A 26,744-nucleotide genomic window follows, 5' to 3' on the forward strand; every position below is an offset into this window, starting at 1 on the left:
GCATCCAACCAAGGTGTTGGCATCTACTCTTAAGCCAAATAATAGCACAGGTTCTTTGACAAATCTCAAATCGAACAAGGAGAGAAAAGCAGAATCACCCCTCTTAATAAAACGCTCAAAATACCACACAAGGGAGAGAGATCAGCAAACACAGCTCAAGACACAAATAGATACCTTTATTCTGATCCTCCAGGTACATTTCCATGGCCTCAAAAAACAATGCCCACTCCTTGAAGGCTTGTACAACCACGAATTGCACGTATTGCAAAGCATTCTGGGAGATCCAGGGGGAAAAGAAAATTCACCAGGGGAGGGCCAGCCAACACTCCTCTCCCCAAAGTCAGATGGTTTTTTATAAGTCTTTTCACCCTGAAGCCAAACAAATCAATTCCAGGTCATACAGACCCAGAATAGCAGTGTAAACAATTTTTGATGAAAAATACAAGCAACCATCAACTTGTGCTGGCTTCAGCACAACGACGAGGGATTAAGTGGGGACCACAAAGCACTGTTGGAAAGCTTGGATACCACTGACTAGGTGCAGCTGTGTTCGACTTTGACAGGCTGTATAAAACTTAGAATAGGGGGGAGGTATCTGTTTTCAGTCTGTTTTTTGTAAATTCAGCTCAAAAAAAGCCAGGAGTCAATGGGTTAATATAAAAAAATTAAATAGTATCTTATCTACGTTCTTTAAAATAATGCATTCTTTCCTAAGGTTCAAGAGGTAACAATTTTAGAATAAGGAAATTAAAATTGTGTGGTGTTGTAAAAATTATTCACATCTACAGAAGATACCATAAAATTACAAGTGGGGCTCTGTAAGCAATATTTACATCCAGATCTATCCAATATAAACATATCGTTTGGGAATGGCACTGCAGTGTAAATAACACAAGATATGGAAAACATTTTTCTTGCCAGTTTTATTAAATCAAACATCATTATACAAGAAACAAGCCTTTAGTTGGTTTTTATGTAATACAAACTGCGCAAAAAATATTCATGATAAACTCTGGACATTGTTTTTGCAAGCTTCAAAACATGGTCACCAAAACATGGTCACCGTTTCTGCAAGCTAAAAACAAATGATGTAAACAGCGTATATATCAAAAAGCAATACAACCCATACAGCAAATAATTTGGTAAATCATAGCTGTATATGCAGCCGAGTCAGTTCCACTAATTGTTCATTCGAAATACAAATTTAAAATTATCAGAAATAATCATTTAAACAAAAGAATCATTATATCGATCAAAGATACAAATATAGATATGTAAGTCATAAGGCATTAACTGGCAAATGTAAAGTTAATTGTTTTATTGGTGGCATGTCACTGTTTCTCTGCTAGTAGTTACATGGCAGCTGAGAGAATAGCTAAAGGCTCAGTGAAGGGCAAAAATGACTTGGACTCTTCTGAGATGGCATGGCAGGTCTTGTACTCAATGTGACAAGGATCAATCACTTGCTTCAACACAGGCCTAGAACAAAAGGTTTGATGGGCATTACAATACACATGTAGCAAGACAAAGGCCCAGAACAAAAGCCATGGTCATTAAAATACACTTGTACCAAGACATGTGCCCAGAACAAAAGGCATGGTCATTACAATACGTTTGTAACACACATGCCTAGGACAAAAAGTATTACACAATACACAAGCAATACACAAAACCTATCCCTCTTCAATGGCTTAGTTTAATCTGGTATGCTTAATCTGGATACCCAAATTTGTTAATCAATTCTAGCTGTGGAAATCAGTTTAAGTGCTTACCAGAGCTCTTCAGTGCACAGGTAAAACTTGGTGGGTTTTTTGAAACCATTGAAGGTTGAGGCCGCCGATTGCGTGTAGGCACCCATGTACTTGAAGAACAGCCACTCCCCAACTTCAACCTGGACGAATTGAACACATTATTTAAGATTCATAAGAATACTGTCAGAATTCTGTCCATCGTATGTGTACCATGTGATGGCTTTTTTTGAGCATCGCGTTGCAAATTCAGCAAGAATTTGGTACATTAAAGTAGTTTTATATTCCGAAGCAGCACATTTATACCACTGGTAATTTCCACAAGTCAAATCAGCTACAAAGTATGCTTAGAAATTATTGTAATTGGCTCAGGCATAAGGTAACAGATTCTAATCATTACCACAATGAGTTATTAGAGGGCAAGTTACCATTCATCACAGCCAAACAATGTCTCATTAGTTTTTAATCAGTTATTCAATATGTTTCTACATGTGATGGAAGGGTGGTGTTGACTAATCCCATCTCTTTCAACTAAATACAAAGATCATATGAGTATATCTTGATTACGCAATTCTGTATGCCATACCAAATCTCCACTGCATATAGAATGTTCACAGTACAGCTCTAACCAGCATCAAGGTTCATTTAACAGGCCCCTTTATAGGGGTTTGAAAGTTTTAAAAAAACTAAAGAATCCTAAATTATCATGAGGTAATGACGGGTGAAGGCCATACTTCCTAGAGGCCTGGAGAATAGGATTTAACTTGTATATAATCAAATTCAAGGTGGGGGTATGCACTAATTTACCTTAGGCAGCATCATATTCTTGGTGATGCAGTCCATGGAATCACAGGTGGGGCCCCAGATGCTTGTTTGATACAGTGGCTGACCACTGCTCTCCTTCACTGGTATTGCCTCAACGGTGGCATGGTCAAAGATGAGGCAGTTGAAGGAACCATACACACCATCATTCACATAGTACATGAACCCCTAGAGTTACACACAGAGAAATTAAACAAATCAGCTACACACTACACTCATTAGGGGCCAGTTCCTAGAAAGGAGGTTAGCGCTAACCCACCGATAAATACAGCTATCTTGACATCTGATTGGATAAAAAGGGCATTCATCCCTGGGTTAGAGTTACCTTGTTTTCAAGGAACACTACAAGCAATCAGTCTGTTGTTACTTCTGATTCACCAAAACAAATACAAACATGTCATCTCATTGGTGCAAGGCTTTACCTGGTTGCCATTGTTCTCTGGTGCTGTGACATCTTCAGCCAGGACAGAGCTGCTTTGCACCTCACGTCTAGAGTAGACGTTGACGGCCAAAGTGAAGGAAGAAGAACTGTAGTAGCGACCAGGCTCGGCAATGATGCGGACGCCAGAGGAGGGAGGGAAGTGCTCTTCAAGCAGGGGGTTGATGGTGGTACAAATCTATTAGAGAAATTAGGACAATTTATTCCCATCAAGAGGTTATCCCATTTAAATATTGTTAAAGCCACATTGTCACCAGTTTACTTCCGGAGGTCCGACGAAAACCTCAACCGTAAAAAGACAAAAGAATCTATTAGAATTAGAGATATTTAACAGGCCATCTGCTCTAAATTATCAATCACATCCTCAAAGAAACTTCCAATAAACGCACTGCTTTCAATATTGTGAAATATTCTTTGCATTTTCCGTTAAAAATCATCGGATATTGTTACGTAATTGACCGGAAGTAAACTGGTGACAATGCAGCTGTAATATAGTACGAATTCAACTTTGGATGGATGGATTTGTTCTTTTGCCAGCCACCTGTCGACTGAGTGACAGCAAGTCACCTAAAGGAGTCTTGGATGCCTTAGTCACTACATACCTCTTCAAATGTGATAGCAGCATTTGGGTCTCCAGGGAAACCACCACCAATGTCAAGCAGGGTGCAGTTGAAGCCAAACTGGACCTAAAATAGTGTTTGATTACATTAGTGCCATACTGTATAAGAGTCACTAACAACATTCTATTACTTACATCTAGATATTTCTCGCATACCACATGATCACTACTCGTTACTGTCAAGTCTAAACCTTAACATCCTTATACTTACAGCTAGATTGAAAACGCTGCGTGCAGTTAATGTCAAGTCTAAACCTTAACATCCTTATACTTACAGCTAGATTGAAAACGCTGCGTGCAGCAATCACTGCAGTGGCGTATGCACTGGCATCAAAGCACCCACTTCCAACATGGAAACTGAAACAGCAATAGACAAAACTGATCAGCCTACTTCTGTGGCAAATCCATGGTTATGGTATACAATGGTTTAAAGCAAGATATTGCAAAATATTTAGATCTCTTTGAACTCACCTAACACCAACCACATTGAGCCCAAGATCCTGAGCTACCTTGAGCAGATGACGGCACTGCTTCAGGGGGGCTCCAAACTTGATACCAAGCTGAAATGAGTCAGGAATGTGTTAAAAAAGCAATGGCCACCATCTGTTTACAGTTATGCATTAGGCCTTTTTTTAATATTAAAAGTTTGTCTATAAGGGCTTTTTAAAGTATCAAGAAAAACACTAGGGCTGTAAAACAGTCTTTACAACCTTCTTCCAGCCACCCTTTTTTTATGTCACAAGTGAACATTGGTTGTGTACTATGTGATACATACAGTAGCTATTCTAATAATAATGTTTTGCAAGTTCACTGAATGTGTGGTACATATAAGCAATGGTGATTTCCACTAGTGATACCAATGAAGCTACAGCTACAAGTATGCTTTGATATTATTGTAAATTGACTCAGTCATAAGGTAACAGGTTCTAATCAATACCACAGTTATTAGAGGGCAAGTTACCATTCATCACAGCCAAACAAACAAACAAAAATTTAGTGATAACATGTGTGCTTTATTGGTTTTTATTTATTACTGGCCCATGGCACTAACCTGGCACAGGGACTTGGAGTCATCAGTGCGAATACGAAGAATCAGTCTGAGGACAAACATGCAACTCTTAGGCATTGTGGTTTTGTAAAGTTCTCTATGCACAGTTTCCAGGGGGGAGTAATAATCAACTCGCCTACAACCAACTTTAACACTTAGTGATAACATGTGTGCTTTATTGGTTTTTATTTATTACTGGCCCATGGCACTAACCTGGCACAGGGATGGGGAGGGCAGGGTGGTATAGGTGGGCCAACAGTTTCCTCACTCTCAAGAACTCCTTCCAATCATCAATCAGTACAGTACTAAAATACTTACTGAGCATCGGGGTAAAGTTTCTTGATTTTATGCAACTCCATCTCATTGTCAAAGGTGGTCATGGCAACATCATGCTGGGAGGCATACCTACATAGTCACAATATTCCAAATCAGCCTGTGACACATAAATTAAGATATGCAAAAAGGCTCTGAATCAAGGCCCTTTGTCAATCTTAACTTATACTGTGTAGTAGTAGTAGTAATTATATACTACTTATACTTATACTTAAGTGTTAGCACTGGGTCTTAACCCATTGACCCCTGAACCAGCCTGTACCGGCCGTCGGAAAAACCTGCTTATTTCCCTGAACCGGCCTGTACCGGCCGTTTTTAGCGCGCGCGAGAAAAACCTCTCTAGCTCCCCACCCCAGCAATAAAGCTTTTGCAAATTCAGCTGTAGCATAACAAAGAATTGACCAATCAAATGAGATTCACTTGTCTTGCACGACCGCCATGTTGAATTTTTAGCGACCCGGGTAGCGCTTGAAAATCGCAATATTTTTATTATTTTCTCGCTTTTAAGGCTTTGTAAAGAAAGATAATTAGAAAAGGACAATTACAGCCCATGAAAAGATCGTTTTAATGAAAAATGACGGGAAATAGTGCGTAAAGACATCTGACAGGATACTCAGGATACTGACAGTGAAATCTAACTTTTGGAGTCTCACAGTGGAGATTTTGTCATGTTTCGAGAAGTACACTGCCTCTAGTCTGGTGAGAATGAATTATCTACCCACTAAAAGTCTGCTGTATGAATGGAGGCTTCTTATTTTTGTGATAAGACCTGTATCATGAGATATTTACTTTGGCTAAATCAGGCCGGGGTGAATTCAATAATTAGACCACTTGTGGTTGCTCTCATCTCAAAATACTCATTTCATGAGGTCAAAATGGTACAAAAATAACCTTTACTGGATCACACAACATCTGCAAGGCAACAAGGATGTCACAAAGAGTTTTTTAGATGGATTAACCCGAATATTTCGCACGTTTTATTTTTCCTCTGTTTGAGAACGATAGATTTGGCTTACAAAATCCGTGCGAACGATTTAAATCAATTCTAGATTCCTCCGTTCTTGGTAAATAATAATTAAGGAAAGTCAATAAGTAATCAATACTTTCAGTTGATAATACATTGAAGATGTTGTGAACTAATTGTGAGTTTTGGAAATCCACAGAAAGCACTAAGATTGTGTTCTCTAAACATGAAACATTGATAGAAAGTTCAACCGCCGCTGTGTCCAGAACACGCAGTTTGAAATCGTTAAACTGATTGATAAAATGTCTTTGTTTTACCAAGTCTAGAAATCTTATCTATGGAATAAACTCACGGAATGTATTCAGTAATACTGTGAGTACATTTATTTAAAATTTGTATTGATTTATTTATTTATTAAAAAATAATTTTGTCATAAGTTGTGTTTTGTTTCTTCATGTTCACTAAATTGATAAAATTTCAATAAACTTGTTAAATAATCGTCTAGTTTTTTTATTTTCTAGTTCTTTACAGATTAATTTTTACACCATCGGATTCCTTATCTTTTTCTGAATAAGATGCACTATTTGCTTTTATGTAATATTGTCTCGCAATTTACTGCGCATATGTGTTTTGTTTTCTGTTCGAGCGAATTTGCAAAACTCATGAAAACTCCCAGAGAGAGGGCGAATCGCGCGTGCTATTATCCCAGGAGCGAATGGGTTAAAGTTGCATTGTCACCGGTTTACTTCTGGTCGATTACATAACAATCTCTGGTGATTTTTTAATGGAATTGCAAAATATTTTAACATTGTAAAAGCAGTGTGTCTATTGGAAGTTTCTTCAAGGATTTGACAGATAATTTAAAGCGTGGAATATAATAGATTCTTTTCTCTTTCTGGTTGAGGTTTCTGTCAGCTGTTTTAATTTTAAGCGGCTTTAATTAAGGAGCTTATGTCTGTGAGAAATTCAGTGCCATTTAAAAATGGGTGATCTTAGTTTGAAACAATCGGGGTTCACATACACACCAAGATTTGCTAGACATACTGTAACACTGTATCCAATTCCCCTCTTAGGAAGTAGAGACTTACTTGATGTGAGAAGCCTGCTTGCATGGGTTTGCATAGACAATCTTTTTAGGGCTCACCCCAAGGCCTAGTATGGTTTGGATCTCACCCTATCAAAACAGAAAATGTTCATTAGAACATATACAGAAGACTGATTTCTTAGTGAGAGTAGAGTGAACTGGCTCAGTCATTAGGTAACAGGTTCTAATCATCACTACAATGAGTTATTCGAGGGCAAGTTACCATTCATCATAGCCAAACTATAAAAGGTGCACTAAACATCTAAGCAAGTTTCTATTTTTTTAGATTTTGCTGGCTTAATGGATTTTGGTGGGAATAAAAAAGCCTGCATACTTAAAATATGAGAATGGGATACAGAAAAAAAGAGCCGGCAAAGACCAGAAAACAGATAGCCATCGCCGCAAGCGGGCCACTATTTTGAACCCTGCTAAGAGTGGTTTGAGTAGAGTGGAAATCATGTGGGACAATTATCCATTCAGGTTCTTTTTTTTAATATTCTTTAATCTGCCATTTGGCACTTTTGAACAGATTTCCAGACTCTTCATTCAACACACCTTACTGGCACAGTCAAAGCCAAGACCAAGCCCTGCTAGTAACTTCAGAACAGCAGGGTCATTGTTGCACTTCATGGCTAGAAGAATAAAAAGGCAAACAAATCAGTCAACATGATTACACTCAATATGATTATGATTGCAAAAATAGATGATTTATGAAGATGGGAAAAAGAGCTTAAAATATACTGCACTATTTTTATGTAACTTACCATAAAAAGGTTCAACTCTTGGTAGAAGCTGAACCCACTGAAAATAGAAAAACATAACAAATGTACAGTTTAGAAACAGGACTCGACACCAGAAAGACATTAAAGCATAGCAATGTTTTTTCAGAGCTAGATAAATCTAAATTTTCTAAGATATTGCTCAACATAATTTGCAAAAAAAAATAAATAGGGTTAGGCTTTTTGTTTCTTTGTCTCTTGGAACTAAGATGTATAAATAATTCTGGAAATTAAAAAAAAAACATAGAACACTGGCTGATGGAAGCAGCCTCTTGATCATCTCACATAATAGTTAATGGTGTGGGGTAGAAGTAAGAGTTTGTGATGATTTCAACAATACCTTCTTATGTTTGAGGACCACATCAGCCAAGTCTACAATGTAGAAGGCGTCATCTTTCTCCTCCCGACCCAGAGAGTCAATCTTCTCTGTGATCACGTCCCTGTGGGACAATCCGTCTTTCACAATCTCAATAGCCAAATCCGTTCCAATAGACTGCTTCATCATGTAATGATTCACAGTAAGCTAGAATAGATAACAAAAAGTCAGGGAAGCAAACCTCAAAGAGGCCATGTCTTCAGTTTACAACATTTATCAATTTCTTTCTCATGGGCCAAAATTTGGGTTTAAAATCTTAATACAGCAAGCAGATATTCAAGAGAACAATAGAGATAGACATGTCCAGTCATGGCCAATAAAATCTGATCTGTTGGGTTAACTAGAATATAGTTCTCAGTTTGCATTCCAGGACTATCCTAAACATTGATTTACATCTAACCAAATTCCCTAAAATCGAATGAGTGTTTGAGGCCCAGCCATAATGTTGCTCTACAATGTCCCACTTTTAAAGAGAAATGGTCTTCAGGTAGCAGGTGGAAATCCACCATTCCACAGTTGCAATCAGGCGTTTAATTATTTATAAACAATGCAAATGAAAACAAAATCAACAAATTACTTCAGTACATAAGAATATAAAATAATTTTATACACAGCCTTAATGAGACTTTTTTGCTTTTACAACAGGGAATTTAAGAATTAGATATTGGTCACAGAATACCACCATGCGTGATAGCATTTTAGCAATCTCTCTCTTTATTCATGAAGCTGCATGCTACGTTCTAGAGAATTTTTAAAGTCTTCAAATAATGCAGGGTGGTTTCCGGAACAGGGTTGGTTGACTATAATATCATAGGTTTGATCATAGCTTTTATGGCAAGTGAAAATAAAAACTATCTTTGAATACAACATACTTAAAACGTCATAACTAAAAACAAACGATAAACTCGTTTTACATGTTACACCATAATGTTGTAATATATGTCTACGGATGAATCTATAAGTAACTCGTTTTACATTATATACGTGTTACACCATAATGTTGAACAATGAATCAAGCGGTGTTTAACTCAATCCGAAACTCGTGCAGAATATAATTAAAACACTAGTTTCCAAAAACAATTACAGAGAGCAGCAGTATTAAATTAGCATAATTTTTGTTGGCTGAAAATTACGTTGTCGTCATGGACGAACCGGTTTTGCTGTGGACGAACTGATCTATGGACGAACCGGTTTATGGAGGAAACGGCTGGCAATCTTCAAAAATACCCGATGATGAATGAAGCGGTGTTTGACTTAATTCGAAACTCATGCAGAATATAATAAAAAAATGAGTTTCCAAAAATAAGAACTGTGGGTGGATGACATTCTAGAAAATTGCAGAGAGCAGCAGTATTTGAAGTATTAAAATAGCATAATTTTTGCTGGCAGAAAATTGCGTCGTCGTCAAGGACGAACCGATCTATGGACGAACCGGTTTATGGAGAAAACGGCTGGCAATCTTCAAAAATACTTAAAAAAATGCTCTATGATGAATGTAGATAGAACTTTCTCCCAGCAAACCGATAAAGGTGTTCTAACCGCTATGTTATCATCACACAGATTTATGGTAACTGTTTGAATAAAACGGAAAATCCATTTAAATTCGCGAGTTAAAAAGAAGCTTCAAACAGGTTTAAAAGAATAAAACCTGTCTAAATCATATCCTACTAAAGAAAAACTATACGACAACTTACTTAAAAACCATAAAAAAACATAGTTTCAATCCATAATCTGTATTGTTTTACACACGGTTATAAAAAAATAAGTTGATTTTACGAACAGACAGACTTTTTCGGCAGGAAGTAGGTCCGAATTGCTTTTTACCACGTAAACTTACGTTTTTTAGACTTTCCGGTAAATTCGCCCTTAGCAAACGCTAGCTTGGCTCTGAATCGATGATGAACGAAAACTCCCACTTCTTCTTCTTAAGAAGTTGGTCCGCGTCTGGGTACCTTGTAAATTTTAGGGCTGCGTGGCTCTGTAGAGAAAAATCAAGTTCAAATGTTAGCCCGCCATCTTACTTTCAACGACCCAGAAAAAAACGTGGTTACAACAAGAACTCAACTTTTCTCGTAGAAACACATCTATTATACTTACATCAACCACCCTAGCAGAGAAACAGGCCTCGATAACCTTTAAGCGCGAAATGTTGACGCTAAAAAGTTGAAATTGATGAAGTAAATGGTGGCAAAAGAACGCTTCAACATCGAAGTCGACTTCAGCCAAACAAGATGAACGACAGAATCTAGAGAAAGAACGCAAGCAAACGCATATCATATAGTTATCTCGTGCTGATTGGCGGGAAGCGTATCATGTGATTAGCTTGACGTCATAAACGCTTCCCAAGATGCATTCTGGGGCGATACAGGGGCGATAAGGATTGTAAAACAATGGATTCCAAGGTTCACAACGGCAATAAACCAAAATCTACGAATTCAGTCCAGTTGAGCGTGGAACGCCAGTAGTTTTGTCGATGAGTTTTTGCAACAGCATGTTGTTAAGGCGAGCTTTGAATGTTGTTCGTAAGAGGAATTTAGGGGGCTGTCTGTTTTTTTTTTTTTTTTTTTTTTTTTTTGGGGGGGGGGGGGGGTGGCCCGACATCCAAAAGCACATTTTGAGCTATTTTGTGATTTAGCGTGAAATCATTTGCGTGGTGGCGTGGTTGTATTGGCTTCACGACATACGACTGGTCGAAGTGTCTTCAAACGTCAGAGTGTTTGTAGGACGCATTCTCGACTCTGTAATTCTTTTGACAATTAACCAAACTTAAGTTAAAGTCGAATAATACCAAGATTTTTTATTCGACGGTTAAGGAGAGGCGTGGGAGACGCAAACTGTATTGTATTTATTTTGCGCAAAACTTTTTTTCCAAATTTTAGTGACCAACATGACGTTACAGCACTTTGATTTGGCTTGTTACTTCGACCTGTCGTACGCCGAGAAGCCCGTTATACAACCACGCCATCACGCAAATGTTCCAAGCTAAATCCCGAAATAACTAAATTGATAATTCGCGGCTGACTACCTGCCTTGATTTATATCGTCAATAATCAATGTTCTCTAAATTATTACCAAGAGGACAACCTGGTTTATGTGTTCGGCCTTTCTTATTCATTCACTCCATTCTACAAACTTTCAGCGGGCGCACCTTGTAGTTGCCATCTCGAAAACATAGTCGTGACGTCATTCCGCGCTATTACTTATCGACAAAACTACTGGCGTTCCACGCTCAACTGGATAGTAGCCGGCGTAGCGGCTCAAGGGAAGATGGGGACTGGGGCTAACATTTTTAAATGCTTAAAAGCAAACTGTTCATTAATGAAGCTGCGTGCTACGTTCTTGAGAATTCGTAAAGTTTTCAAATAATGTAGGATGGTATTCCGCAACAGGGTTGGTTGACTATAATATCATAGGTTTGATCATGGTTTTTTTTTGGCAAAACTGAAGATAAAAACTATCTTTGTCAACATACTTAAAACGTCATAACTCAAACAATCGAAAAACTCGTTTTACATGTTACACCATAATGTCATACGGTTAAAAATTATGAATCAAGCGGTGTTTAACACAATTCGAACTTCGAGTTGGGACAATCTTAATAAAATAGCATACATTTTAACTGGCAGAAAATTACGTAATCAAAAAATCCTCAATAAAATCCTCATGTAGTTATAACTTTCTTCCAGCAAACCGATAAATGCATTCTAACGGCTATGTTATCTTCATACAGATTTATACGCGAGTAAAATAGAAACTTCGAAAAACAAACCTGAAGCTAGCTGGTTCCTCCATAAACCGGTTCGTCCACAGCAAAACCGGTTCGTCCATAACCATAGCCGTTTCGTCCATAGATTTAATATGGGTTTCAAACAACCTCGTCCCCAGGGTCTTCTGGGTAATTTTCAAAATTATTTTATTTTGTATCTAATAGATACAAAGTGCGCTTTGGTGTTTTTAGGGGTAGTTTTTGCTTCTAAGGTATTTTTAGGGTAGCAACTTTTGGTGTCCAGGTATTTTTATGGGTACTTTTCGAAAAATTTTCACTTTTACCCTGAAGAAAGTTGTACGATTGTTGTACAATTTTGCTGCGGGCATGTCCGCTTTAGTAGTCCCAGCATCCTGTTCGCCTTTGACACAACAGAACGAACTTGATTTTCCAACGTGAGGGGTAAAACAGTGTTTTGGATGGCAGCAGTGCCCGGGGAGGGGGGTTTCTTTGGGGGTAAAAGGGGTTGGGGTGACCGTCGAAGACCCCGAAAAAAAAAACTAAAAAATACCAATAAAAAAGGCTTTTTTCATACACTCTTTAATATCATTCATTAAAAACATTTCTTGAAGTTTAAAAATGTATTGTCATCCCGTGTTTATCCTACTTTCACGCGGCGGCTCCGCGAATAGAACAATGCAGAAAATATCGCACCCCCTTATGACAGCTTTTATATCGAAAACTTGGCAAAACTGTATGGTAGCCATTTTAGAAAAAAAAAGTACCTCGCGTTCGTAGACCCTAAAAATACCATGGTTTTTTTTACTATTTTCTATAGGCTTTGCTTCGAAGACCCTAAAAAAATACCAAACCTCGGATTTCAAACCCTAAAAAATACGGCGGTCACCCATACCTCTAAATATAGGGAGTATCCCCCCTGGGCAGCAGTGTCTTCAATATGGTTCCTAATTTCTCACCATTTATATGAGCTTCAATAGCCAGCAGTGCAGAAAGGATCGGAACACATATATTGAACTGAGAGTAACACCACTCACTCGGTGACCCGTGTCCGCATGCGTACTGTAGAGACACGCGTAGCTTCTCCCTGCGGTGAAATGGGTGTGATAGAGGCCAGTTCTCGGCTGTTGTCTAGTTCAAATCAAAGAAGTGTTGCTGAAACCTTCTTGTCAAACTAGCGGCACAGTAACAAGGGTAAACCCAGAATAATATATAGATTTAGGCACTGCCTAAAAGCGGAGCCAGCATAAACACCTTTTGTGTTGACTGATCAAAGGTATTATTGGGGGATCTAGGATCCTGCTCTCTACTGAGATTTATTTATTGTACCAAACAAATGGATCCAGGCCTTATTCAATAATTTAAATTATGCAGTACATCAAAGTTAACAAACACAATTCCTGGTGTGGATATGGCTGTCAATGTTGTCATGAGTCTAATGGTAAATTATTATGTCCCATCATAGAAGTTCCATTATGAATATCTTTTTTTTAATCAAAACAATACTCCCACAAGCTTTGCCCTTGTGCAGAAAATGTCATGGATGTAACAGCATTCCAAAGATTCAAAATAATATATTTAGACTGTTTAGATGCCATACTGTAATTTTTATGTATTGATTTAGTGGCGATTCTCTCCTTCATTGGACCGAATATTCAGAAAAATGTCTGGAAATTAAAATCCAAAAATATATCTCCTTTCATGCATTACATATTAGTGCACCCCACTTTACTATATAGTGGCCTTGTTGTTGGTGGCCTACTCCCAAATGAATGCAATGAAGAAAAAACAGATTGAAAATGCTAACTTTGAATTTCAAACCAAACCCTTTCATTGATCTATGTTTGGGGTAGAGAGGAAGCAAAGAATATCAATTGACTAAAAAATAATCGACGGGAGAGGAGATATAAAGTGAATTGACTCAACTTGAAAGGTTTGGTGAAAAAAATATAACAGTTATGAAAATAATTTGATCGAGCATTTCTTGACATTTCCCCTTTCCCATTATCTTAACCCTTTCACCACCACAGGCCTCTAAAGAGGCCATGTCTTTGCTATCCAAGCTATGTGAACAGAATTCTATTATTGAAAAAGAACAAGGTTGTTGCTAGTGTTATAAAGTTTAAGTATCTTGCCCTAAAAAACCCTTCCCCTTAAAAGTTCCATTAATGTACATTTGTAAAGCTACATTCTGACAAGCTTTGTCCTTGCGAAGAACAATGGATGAAACAGGATTTCAAAGATGGAATATAGTGTCAGACACAATTTTAGATAAGATGCAATGCTGAAGATTTAATGTATCATTTTAAGTGGTGATTTTCCATCCCCATGGAAATTAATATCTACAAATATACATCCAGTAATGCATTATACTTTGGTGTTTTGAGAAACCCTGGATCTAACTATTCCAATGAAATAAATCTAAACATCTAAAATAAATGTAATGGGCAAGAGACTTGGAAAGAAAATCCTATAAAGAAAATATAAGTGAAAGTAATAAATGAAAATTTCTAATTTAAAAATCAAATCTGGTTATTAATTTATTTTTGGTGTAGAGGGGAAATAGCAAAGAGCATCAATTGCATAAAAATAGTCAACAGGGAGAAGAAAAAGAAAGAAATATGACTCTTCCTTAAATGTTTGAAAAGAAAATATAATAACAATAATGTGATAGTTATATTCAGTACTTTTCTAAAATATCCCCTTTCCCATTATCTTTAGGTTGATAGAAAAATGTTTTCTTTACAGATTTATTATTTAAAAAGCAAAAGTTTGTTTTTAGTTTTGTATTATATAAGTATCTTGTTCTAAAAAAACTATGAGTGTGTACTGCTGAATCACATAGTAATGAACTAGTCATTTGCGCCCCTCCCTTATGGTCCCGCAGAAGTCAGGGGTTAATGTGGGGTTTTAGACCACCTTTTAACCAGAATATGTCAAGAGGGGTGGTGGTATTGACTGTTTTTGACTCTTAACTTGGAAACAGGTTTTTATTAAAGTTTAATCCCCCACCCTGCCCTGGGACCATGGGTGTGGGGGTATCAAATGACTAGTGAATAAGAACATCCTACTGTTCTCTTCAAGACATGATTTTTAATTCTCATGTCTTCCAGTCTTAGCATTCATCTTGGCCCTCAGGTAGTTCCTGGTTCATAAAAGAGTGAAAACAATTATTTATTATTTCTTTCAAAACAATCTTTTTATCAAGCCATTTATAATCTAACTAATTTTCCACAACTATTTGAAAAAAAATAAACACATGAGATGCAAGATGCAGACAATAACAACAATACATATTGAAAATAGTTTTTTTTTATCCTCGGTAAGGAAAATTTCTCTTGTAAGTTGAAAAAGTTGCTGTATCTTCTAAGGATATGTATCTTCTTAGGACTAAGAGCACAGGATATAAAGACAAGAACGGTCTTCTAGCAGTATTTGACAAATGCAACACGATATTTGATAGCCTTTATGAAATATCTCAACACAATTAATCTGCCCTGGAGAAGTCTTATTAAAGACGAATTCCAGTTTTTGTTGTATTGTATTTTATTCAACACAATCAAGAATATAGATAAAACGAAGAATGTCAAAACAAAACCTGATATGCTCAAATAATTTGATTACTAAGTTAAGTACTCGCATTCTCAAAGCATACAAAAAGGACAACAAAAAGCCTAATAACTGTCATATCCTCAATAGACAATACAAATCGTCGTCCGAAACTCACCTTGCATTGTTTTTCTGGTCGCTTTCTTGTGATTGTGTTCGCTTTTTAATGTGAACTGTGACTTGCTTAAATTTACTAGCTAAAACCAGATAAATCTTGGCGTGAATGAATGTTAGTAGATCTCCTCTAGTTGAATTTATCCTTAAGTCACAAAATTTGAGGCAAAATAAATAATCATCGCATAATCGACAAGAACTTTTTCCCCTGCTCCGTGCTTGTATTTAGTCGCCATTTCGGGGCCGAGTGGGGCCTGGGAGTCGCGCGGCTGACTGGCTGGCTGGCTGGCTGGCTGGCGAGTGACACCACAGGGTACCCGCGCGATGACCACAAAAACCAAGTCGTATACCTATACCATATTTCTATGCCTATCGGTCTACGCGCGCTGCCTGCGGCCGCGCTTGGCTCCGCTATTAAATCAGACAGAACAGCAGAAATACAGTGCTTGGCAGAACCACATCCAAGAAGTACGAAAAATTAGCAAACCAGAACACAGTGGTAATTACACAGGCAGTGAACAATGAGCCATAGTGCGAATGTTGCGGATGTGTTGATGATGAGAAAGTGGAGTTTCTTGTGCGTTCTGATTGCATCGCCAAGGGTACAGTCTATCCTGGATTGAATCTCTATTTGGCATTGGTCCACTCGGTGTTGGAGTGCTGAGGTGATCACGCCAAAGAGCCAGCAGGACACAAGACTGGTCCAGAGTGGAACTGGATAAAGTATATTGGCAAGAAAAGACACTTTGGAGTAGCAATCTTGTATACCAGCAATAAACCATACCATACCATGCACCCCAACAATGCACTACCAAAAAAAACATCTGGCTGTGTTAAACCTCAGCTTATCAGATCTGGTGACAACTTCCTCTTTATCTACTACCCCTCTTGTCCGTGGTAGAGCCTACATGGTACAGAATATATGCCACGTGAGAGTTTTTTAAATAATCTCTATATAGAGGAGGATATTTATAATACAAAATTAAAATGTAGATTACTAACGTGAGCAGGTACAGGTATTGATTTTAAAACTCTGAATTTCGCATGACATTTCTTTATTTTGTTTTACACTGCAATCAATTCAAATAAATGAAACAACCATCAGAAATTCAATGAACGAGAATGACAAGATATTATTACAAATAAACTACGCTTAGTAATAAAATACTTTTAGATCATATTCTTTAGCAATTGAGCTTTTTACATGATAATTATGTGTAGCAAATTGGGAAATTTATTTAGGTTCGAGCAAATTTGCCGAAGTTAACGTGGGTTTGAGTGACCGAGGATTTGAGTTACCGAGGGTTTGAGTTACCGAGACTTTGAATTACCAAGGGTTTGAGTTACCGAAGGTTTGAGTTATCGAAGGTTGAGTTACCGAGGGTTTGAATTACCAAGGGTTTGAGTTAACGAGCGTTTGAATTACCGAGGGTTTGAGTTACCGAATGTTCGGGTTACCGAGTGTTTGAGTTACCAAGGCTTTGAGTGACCTGGTGTTCGGGTTACCGAGGGTTTGAATTACCAAAGGTTTGAGTTACCGAGGGTTTGAGTTACCGAGGATTTGAATTACCAAGGGTTTGAGTGACCGAGGGTTTGAATTACCAAGGGTTTGAGTTACCGAGGGTTTGAGTTACCAAGGATTTGAATTACCGAGGATTTGAATTACCAAGGGTTTGAGTGACCGAGGGTTTGAATTACCAAGGGTTTGAGTTACCGAGGATTTGAATTACCGAGGGTTTGAGTGACCGAGGGTTTGAATTACCAAGGGTTTGAGTTACCGAGGGTTTGCGTGACCGGGTTTTATCGGGTTATCGAGGGTTTGAATTACCGAGGGTTTGAATTACCAAGAGTTTGAGTTACCGAGGGTTTGAGTGACGGGTGTTCGGGTTACCGAGGGTTTGAATTACCGAGAGTTTGAGGTACCGAAGGTTTAGTTACCAAGGAACCGAGTTACCAAGGGTTTAAGTTACTGAGGGTTCGAGTTCCAAGGGTTTGATTTATCAAGGGTTTGAGTTACCGAGGGTTCGAGTTCAAAGGGATTGATTTATCAAGGGTTTGAGTTACCGAGGGTTCGAGTTCCAAGGGTTTGATTTATCAAGGGTTTGGGTTACCGAGGGTTCGAGTTCCAAGGGTTTGGGTTACCGAGGGTTTGAGTTACCGAGGGTTTGGGTTACCGAGGGTTTGGGTTACCGAGTGTTCGTGTTATGGTCTTCAACGGTATTCGAAGCGTTTTGGTCGGGCTGGTAAGAGGCATTATGGGATATAAACAGCTTTCTGAAAACTGGTCCATTTATGTCTGATTTGAACATTGATTTTTCTATTATTGTTCTTATTCTAATTCCATCTTGTTTTTAACCAGATTTGCGCGTTTACATAATTTAAATTTTCTGATGACGTCACGTTGTAATGCACCAACTGACGTGTTCGCCAAAAATAGGTTCTTTGAAGCATCATTTTATCGCGAACAGAAGTCGGTGACATGAATATGTCAAAGATAGATGAATATTGCAATGGGTATTACAACTTTTATCTTTTCTTTTTGCTGGAGAAAACTCTGACGTGGCAAAGATACTCGGGGAATTCGCGTTAAAAATATGCTACACGGTACTGGTACACGAAGCATTATACGATATACGTTGATGTACGTTGATGTTCTTGTCAGCGCACAGTGTAGGTAAGTGTCTGTTTTTTTGTATGCATTATGAATAGAATGACGTCCTTTTCCCCTCGAATAAGTTCTTTCTTACTAGCATTAGCTTAAAAAAGAAAAAAAAGTAAAAAGTACATAACAGTTTTAAGTCCGGATCTTAAAAACTTTTTGATATGTTTCAATCAAACTACCTTTGAAAAGTAGTATTTTTTTTTTAGTCATCTTGTTATTATCTATCTCAACTACTTTACTTTTTAGGAGCAAAATCTACAATTAAATAGGATTTGTTATGGGTTAAGTAAAACAACATATTAATTTCTAAAAGATAAGGTTAAAAAGATAAAATTACCAGTAGTAAAAGTGAAGCCATTCAAAATTTCCGGTTTTTTTCACCTTCTGTCGACACGCTTCTGTGTATGGCTAAAGAAAATTTGTTAAATTGGGTTAAATGTTTTTGTGTGAATTTGTCTTCTGTCGAGCGTTTTAGAATATTTTTACATAGTTTTAGCGCTTTTTAAATAAATTATTATTATCTATTATTATATATTTTTATTGTGAGGGTGAGGTTAAAAAATCTGTAAGCCATCTTAATAACTAAAACTAACCTCGGCTCCTTGCCTTGGGGGTCTTTGTTTTCCTTGAAATTCAAAAATTGTTTTGCTTTTATCACACGTGACTGTGTCAGGGTATCCACGGGTGCGGGAGGGGGGGGGGGGGGTGCTGGTCTCAAACGACCCTCTGCCCCTTGGAATTCCTCCTTGGATATTTGTCGAGATCATTGTTTGTATGAAAATATATTGCGTTTCTACAACCCTTGGAAATTGATCAATTTTCTTGAAATTTGGGAACATAAAAGATCATAAACCAGCCTCGGTCGATGATACATTGCAAATATCATTTCCTTATTGCACAAGAAGGAGGGGATACTCTTGTATTTACTGAATGGTTACGAAAGCAACAGTCCAGTTCCTGAACAATAAGGCAATTGTTGAAAATCTAAATTAAAGAGCATTTTCTAAAAGCTAGATAATCTTATAAACAAATTGGAACAATGAAATATTCGACAGCGGTGTTTTTTGAGTAAAGAAGGCGGTATTTGACGGTCATAATAGCGGAGATTGAACGCATGATTGCAGTCATCGTAAGCAATTGTCGTAAATTATCCGAAAATTATTTCCGCCAATCAGGAACGAGAACAGGGGCGACACTCGCCCCAGTCGAAACACGAGAACATATAGAGGAGAAAAAAGTTGTTTACATAAGTGGTAGGTATAGTTATCGCGAATAACGACACGAAAGAATTTTCGATAAAATTCTGCCAGTGGAACTTAAAAACAAATAAAAGGAATATTTGTGACCTTCGGCAGTAGAGTGACGACGATAATAAGAAAGGTGCTTATCAATCATGCAGGGGTGATGAATTAGAATTATTGACAACAGCGCGCGCAATTTTCAAGATAAAACTGAGATTTGTAGACGGAATTATGTCAATAACCATTTGAAAGAGTGAGAGAGACGTATCAAGCAATATCAATAATTCGTGTATTTGCGCACTTTGCGAAAACGTAAAAGTGATATTTTATGTTGGGTGATGTAATTTAAATAGATTACCAAAGAACCAATAATATTTTTATATTATATATTTCTCTTTATGCTAAGAAGACGAGCTAATGCCAAAGGATGGGAGACACTGCTCTGAGAAACATTGATTTCTCTAAGCTAAGCAAACAAGAGGCCAGGTTACTCAAAAGGGTCTTGGAAAAGCAGAGATACTTCGAGGAACTGACAGACCGGAGAAAGACGTATGTCTGGGTCGTGGCTCCCGTACGCTGTTACGCGCATGCGTACTTGTGAACGTCATGGGAACTTCAGCAGTAAAGCGCAGTTTTATATTTTTTATGGGGAAGAGGTCGAGAGTTTAAAATATGGCAATTGTGCGTACTTAAGAAAATTCTCCAACTATGCCCCTGAAAAATGACAGATGTAACGGTCAAAAGATGTAACGGTGTAATGACGTGACCAGATGTAATGTATGTCACGCCAACTCACGTTTATAGTCACGTTATGTACACCTAGAAAACATAAAAACCCTGAGAGTGACCACCTTTGATAGTGCTGACAGAACAATAAATACACAGGGTACTGGTATAGCTCATTAACATCATTATGTCACATCATCACATCAGAATATCACAAATCATTATATTACTATTATTTTGCTAATGTATTGACGCAAATAGACACACTAGAGAATAACACATTGGGTTGCATTTAAACTCCCAATAACCTTCACTTTGTTCTGTCCCACACGTCATACCAAAACTCGTAAAACACATTAGCCTCATCACGTCAAACTCACTTGTTCTTTTTGCTGCATTCAGGTATCTAAAACTTGAGATAAAGCAACTGGAGGAGCGACTAGCAAACGCCGCAAGGTACGCCAGGGACCCTCTGCTTTGCAGGATCAGCCACAGAACCAAGGTCTCGACAACCGTAATGCGACATAGCCAGAAATGTCAGCGGCAGGTACACCCTCGATCGCAGGAGTTCTAGCAATCCCTGAAATGCAGTATTTCTAGGAACAAAGGGGTTTCATGCCCTGGAAACCGAGTAAGAAATCAAAACCACTGCATCTACGACATTTACCCAAGTTCCCAATCCATTCCCATGATATTTTTTCCATGGGATTTTCTTAGATAAATTTACATCACTTTATAAGTCAAGAAGTTTTACAGTCAAGAAAACTAGAACAAAGAAAGGCGTTAGAAAAAAGCCTTGGTTAACAAAAGGACTTTTCAAATCAATTAGGAAAAAAATGTGTTATATAAGCGATATCTCTGTATGCCAACGCCTTCGCGTGAGCGTCATTACAAGAGTTTTAGGAACAAGCTTAATCATTTTTTAAGAATTGCAACGTGATTACTATAAAAGAAAGCTCAATGATTATAAATCCAATGTGAAATATTCCTGGCGAATCTTAAATGAAGTAATTAATAATCGCAAAAGTAAAACAAATTCGTTGCCTTCCACTTTCAAGGTAGCTGATTCTGAAATCAGCGATCCACTTAAAATTGCAAATTGATTTTTGTGTCTATTTTACAAGCCTGGGCCCTACTCTTTCAGCTAAAATCCCTTCTTCGACTAAGTCATTCGCTAGTTTCTTACAAAATGAGGTAGTGAATTCTGTATTTTTTGAGAGCACTAATGACCAAGAAGTTATTAAAATTTGTGAAAGCCTGCGTCCAGGCACTGCTGCTGGATATGACAATATCCATATGGACGTCTTAAAAAATTTTATTGACATAATTTCGAAGCCAATAGCTAATATTATCAATTTGTCCATTTCATCGGGCGTTGTCCCTAAAGAGCTAAAAATACCTCGTGTTATACCTATTTTTAAATCTGGTGATCAGGCTCTCTATGTTAACTATAGGCCTGTGTCGATCTTGGCAATTTTCTCAAAATTTCTAGAGAAAATTATGTATGATTGTCTATATAAATTCTTAATCAAATATAATTTATTGTTCGATAATCAATATGGCTTTAGAAAACACCACTCAACCGCCCTTGCACATATTCATCTGCCATAGATAATAAGGAATTATACGATGGGCGTGTTTATTGATCTTTCTAAGGCGTTTGACACGGTCAATCATGAAATATTATTAACCAAACTACAATATTATAGCGTGCGTGGAACTTCATTGAAATGGTTTGAGAGCTATCTCTCAGAAAGGATGCAGTTCGTTATCTTTAATGGCCATTGTTCCTCTCGTTAGCTGGTCAAGTGTGGTGTACCACAGAGCTCCGTTCTTGGCCCTCTACTTTTTTTAATATATATTAATGATCTTTGTACAGTTTCGAGCGCCTTAGATATATTACTATTTGCTGATTACACTAGCATATTTTTCTCTCATAGTAATCTTGCTGCTTTATCAGAAATAGTTAATAACGAGTTGGAGAAAATGGCAGACTGGTTTTCAGCTAACAAATTATCTATTAATATAAAAAAATCGAATTATATGATATTTAGACCACGGCAAAAAAGGCAAACATCTGAAGTTGATGTATGTATTGGCCATCATTATCTTTCGCAGGTTGAAGAAACAGTTTTTCTAGGTGTCGTTTTAGACGAACATTTGACGTGGATTCCACATATTTCTAATGTTACTAGGAAAGTCTCCAAAGCAGTGGGCATCATGTACAAAGCAAGTTTTTGCCTTCCTAAGCGTTCTCTCATGACTCTCTACTATTCTCTAATATATCCGTACTTACAATATTGTATCTGTGTTTGGGGTTCAACATACCCTTCAAATCTCAATCGTCTTTTTTTGCTCCAGAAAGGAGCTGTACGCATTATTTTAAATAAGCCATATGATGCTAGATCTAAAAATTTTGAAATTTCACTGCATTTATTTATTTCATATTGGTAAGCTAATGTTTCAATTTAAGACTAAAATACTTCCTCGATACTTTGACAATATATTTTTTTTCAATTCTCTAATTCATAATTACAATACAAGACGTGCTAAGCTATTTCACATTGCTAAATGCAGAACAAACATACGCAAATTTGCACTTAGATATCAAGGGCCTGCATTATATAATTCCCTAGACACTGATACTCAGTCTGCAACTACTTTAGTTTTTTTTTTGACTAGCCCTAAAAGTGTTCTTCTCAACTAGTATATTGAATTTTTTCCCTTTGACTTTTTGTATGTGTGTATGTGTTGTTGTTTTTTTATATAAAATCATAGTTCAGGTATATTAGTATGTAATCTCCTTTATTTATATTTAGCCATGACTTAATATTATGTATTTTTTCTTATAAATGGGGAGGACTGTCTCGTATAAGCCTTGTGGTTTTTATGGCTCTCCTCGCCATGTATTCGTCTAATTAATTATATATTTAATGTACTTTAAAAAAAAAATGAAAAAAAAAACTTGAGAAGGCATCTGCTCTGGAATCAGACAATGAATACCTGCACGTCAAGTCGTCTAACTGATGGATTCAGTGGTCAGATCTAGAGGTACTTCATGTCGTTCTGGGCTGCACTTTGCCTAACTGGCAAAGGGATGGCACTACCTTCTGTGCAAAAAGAAGGTAGAGTTCCTGACCATAACTGGGACGTGGTGCGAGTCTCAAGGGCTTATTGCACCAGCTTAGCTCTTCCTCGAGAAACTGGGTGATTTAAAGACGTACCCAGATCTTCCAAACGAACCTCAGCAAGCAGAACCAGAGGAAGGAAGGAGGGAAGAAGGAGGAATGGAAGGAGAAGGAAGGGAAGATGGAGGGATGGAGGAAGGAGGGAGGAAAGAAGAAGCCATAAATGATAATGAACGAGAAAATGATGAAGATGAAGCACTTATGTACCGACTAGAAGTCTTCCAGAGCGACAAATATTCGCTATCAGGAACTTTAGAAATTTGTCAGCGGTAGAGGAAGAAGAGGACAGGTCTGAAAATTTGGACAATAATTGTGGGCAGGAGTATCTGAACCTTCCCGTGCAGGAAAATACTTTTCCACGCCTAGACAGCGGTGTTAGTAACGGGAGTATTACATCAGGTAAATAACAAGTTATTTTGCCATTGAAGCACGTGATATTGCATCTGATACCACTTGATTTGCGTATGATCCTTAGGCTAACCATGGGATATTTCTCGGGGTTGCATCGTTTTGCACGTGATGTTGCGTATTATGCCAATTGCACATAATTATTGGCAAGTGATATATTGCCCATAACGCCACGTGATATTCCAAGGTTTTGCACGTGGTATTGCGCATGTTGTCACGTGAAACCAACTTTGCCGCCAAATTGCGCACTGGATAATGTACATAATGCCACGTGATGTTGATGTTGTTGTGATGGTAACAGAGGAAAAGGTGATCAGCAACTTAAAAAACAACTTTCTTGAGGAGAGATGCTTCCTCCGGATACGGAAATTTTTAGAAAATTAAGTTTGGCTATTCCATCAGATGGAATCGTTTCTTTTGTAGATGGACAGCATTATATCACATTACCATTTTTACGTAGGTTTTTCAGGAAATGGATCTTCTATAGACTTGAATAACCACTAAAGCGAGATGAGCTCGGATTCATCAACGGTAGCTTATGCGTAAGTTTGATCTAAGTAGTTATATGAGATAAAGAATAACTAAATTGATATGGGAGGCTATTTACACTCGCTGAAGCTGTAACGCTGAATTTCGAGAGCACAGAACGCGTCGGGTCGAAGAGATTAGATGTGATGCCTGTATGGCATGCAACTCGGACCACTACATCTCTTACCATGGACACCACAGGTTGAGAAAAACCCTTGCAAATGCGAGGATAACTAACTCAATTCATCTGAACCGAAAGATCGAACCTTGGACCTATGCCTGCGCCGACACAATAATTTCTCGGTCATTTAACACGTATATACGGTATAAACTATGCACAGAGGGCAGGGCGCGACCATCTCGCCCCCCCACCCCTCCTTCTCCCCCTGACTGCCAACAAATCTTACCTTGATTGGTCTAATTATGAGATTTTAAGCAATGATAGTTTTTTTTGCCCCTTCACAATCCTAGCTGCCCTCGAGCCACCTCCTCTTTGGTAGAAGGTGAACAGTAATACGTGATGTAGAAAGTTCAAAATATTTATTTTGATTTTCTTCTGAACAGCGAAGGAGCTGATGCAAGTTGCGAGAGACAGTCGCAAAGGCAGAGGAAGGTATATAGATGTATTCATACAACATGCAACCTGGTATCTTCGGGAAATAACATAGCAGAATAACATCTTTCACCAGACCAATAAATGTGCACCCACGAATGTTGTTCAATGGTTAAATTGAGCTTTTCATTTTCCCCACCCAGTCAACCAGTCTACATATGGAGCGAGGAAGACCACTTATCGAACGCGTAACGCTGGCCAACCCGAATCAGGGACCATACATAGAAGGTATAAGAATAACTATGTCGACCAGCCCAACCTAATGAAATGGTTCATACTCCTTTTTTGGAATTACAGTTCTTTTATATTGAAAAAAAAAACTTTGTGGATGAGAATAAGACGCACTCTTCTAATAATCAGTCCATAGTAAACCAGTCAAAGGCATTTTATATCTCCTTTTTCTGTATTTTGTGTCTTACATTGGATTATTAAAGAATGCATGAAAAACTATGAAATAGAAAGGGATCTGAAAGAATGTATTGTGCTGTAATGAAGGGGGGGGACTTCGGGACTTCTTCGTTTTTTCAGTCATATGAGAAGCCCATTGAAGAGAGAAGCGATTATGGTAAGCCACTATCTTTCGTCATTTTACCATTATTATACTATTATTAACATATTATTATCACTATATAACCATACTGTCGCCAAAAGCCATCGTTTGTGCAATCATATTTATATCATTTAGTAATTTCCGCAGCCATCCCAACGCCACCACAACCAAAAAATGTCACTACTCACTATTAGGCTTGTCGTCATCTCATTATAATGATTTTGTATTTGTTTGGGTGGGGGGGGGGGGGGGCGTGCTTAAAGCTTCCATCAAAAGTCCAAATATATACTATAGTTAATAAAAGACGCTGCAAAGGGCTACACCACTGACAACAGAAGTTCATCGTTCCATGCGACTAGTACACATAATTTAGAGAAGTTAGTGATCAACTAGCCACGTTAGAGGCTCTGGAGGCAGGGTACCTAAGAATAAATTAACTTTACTTTGTGATGGTTGTTTCTTAAGGAGAGGATTTCCAACGGACATCCGTATTCGATCAACTCCAAGCAACAGAATCTTTGGATATCATGGATAGCGACAGCAACAGACTTCCAGCCACGCCTGAGGTATGCGAATCGCAAGTTAGATCAGGTCGAATTAGTTCTCTCCCGGGGTTGCAAGGGTTAATTTCGGGGAAAGACTGTTTTTTTTTTTCAGATTACTTGTGCAGTTTGAGACTCATTCAATAAGGCCAAGATCGTCATATAGAACACAAATTGTTTCCGTAGGCCATGCTGCATGGATATTCAGAAGACTAATTAATCTAAAGGTAAACAGATATAATGCTGTAGTCATACTTTTACCATTACAGGAATTCTAAACAGACGTGTTTGGAGGATCGGGACAAATAGAGGTAGATACAGTTCACTCTTAAAACCTGAGTCTCTAGTAGTAACCTACGAATACATAGTAATAAAGATAAACAGAAATCACTTCGAGTTTATCTGGTAACTAAACAACAAAAACCACTGTGGCCTAAAAAATAGTAGATTATATAGTACATGGGAAGCAGTAGCAGATCTATGGGGAGGGTTTAAGGGGTTTAACCCCCCCCCCCTTTAGGCTCCAGAAACCCCCTCCCCCTCTTTAGCGAAAATCTAGATCCGTCCCTGGGAAGCGAAATATGTCCAAAAAGATACGTAGACTCTCTTCCTTATTCCCAGGCGGCG

At 37.9% G+C, this 26,744-nt stretch overlaps 1 protein-coding gene and 1 long non-coding RNA gene across 2 annotated transcripts; one reads left to right on the forward strand and one right to left on the reverse strand.

Moving 5' to 3' along the window:
* Positions 1-906: 906 nt before the first annotated feature.
* Positions 907-10,474, reverse strand: LOC5516156 (antizyme inhibitor 2). Its single transcript, XM_001636201.3, has 15 exons — positions 10,310-10,474; positions 10,050-10,190; positions 8,177-8,359; positions 7,822-7,858; positions 7,613-7,689; positions 7,062-7,147; positions 4,995-5,081; positions 4,680-4,725; positions 4,100-4,188; positions 3,904-3,985; positions 3,612-3,695; positions 2,993-3,187; positions 2,556-2,738; positions 1,773-1,891; positions 907-1,479 (listed from the first exon to the last, which is right to left on the reverse strand). Exons 3-15 carry the CDS (start codon positions 8,339-8,341, stop codon positions 1,353-1,355), a joined length of 1,377 nt encoding a protein of 458 aa, XP_001636251.2. The 5' UTR covers positions 8,342-8,359; positions 10,050-10,190; positions 10,310-10,474; the 3' UTR covers positions 907-1,352.
* Positions 10,475-19,968: 9,494 nt separating this feature from the next.
* LOC116620209 lies at positions 19,969-25,783 on the forward strand. The gene is made up of 5 exons (XR_004297072.2): positions 19,969-20,111; positions 20,691-23,875; positions 24,345-24,426; positions 24,977-25,025; positions 25,169-25,783. It is a non-coding gene; the product is annotated as an uncharacterized LOC116620209 (long non-coding RNA).
* Positions 25,784-26,744: the final 961 nt, after the last annotated feature.

This window comes from Nematostella vectensis, chromosome 4 (assembly GCF_932526225.1).
Source record: "Nematostella vectensis chromosome 4, jaNemVect1.1, whole genome shotgun sequence".
Classification (NCBI taxonomy): Eukaryota; Metazoa; Cnidaria; class Anthozoa; order Actiniaria; family Edwardsiidae; genus Nematostella; species Nematostella vectensis.

Bases quoted from the DNA above. Each gene is read 5' to 3' on its own strand.
- LOC5516156 (XM_001636201.3), bottom strand. From the start codon at position 8,341: ATGATGAAGCAGTCTATTGGAACGGATTTGGCTATTGAGATTGTGAAA. The intron at 5,082-7,061 runs GTAAGTCTCTAC...GTGACTATGTAG, and splicing joins AAGCAGGCTTCTCACATCAA to GTATGCCTCCCAGCATGATG. The intron at 1,892-2,555 runs GTAAATTAGTGC...CAATTCGTCCAG, and splicing joins AGAATATGATGCTGCCTAAG to GTTGAAGTTGGGGAGTGGCT.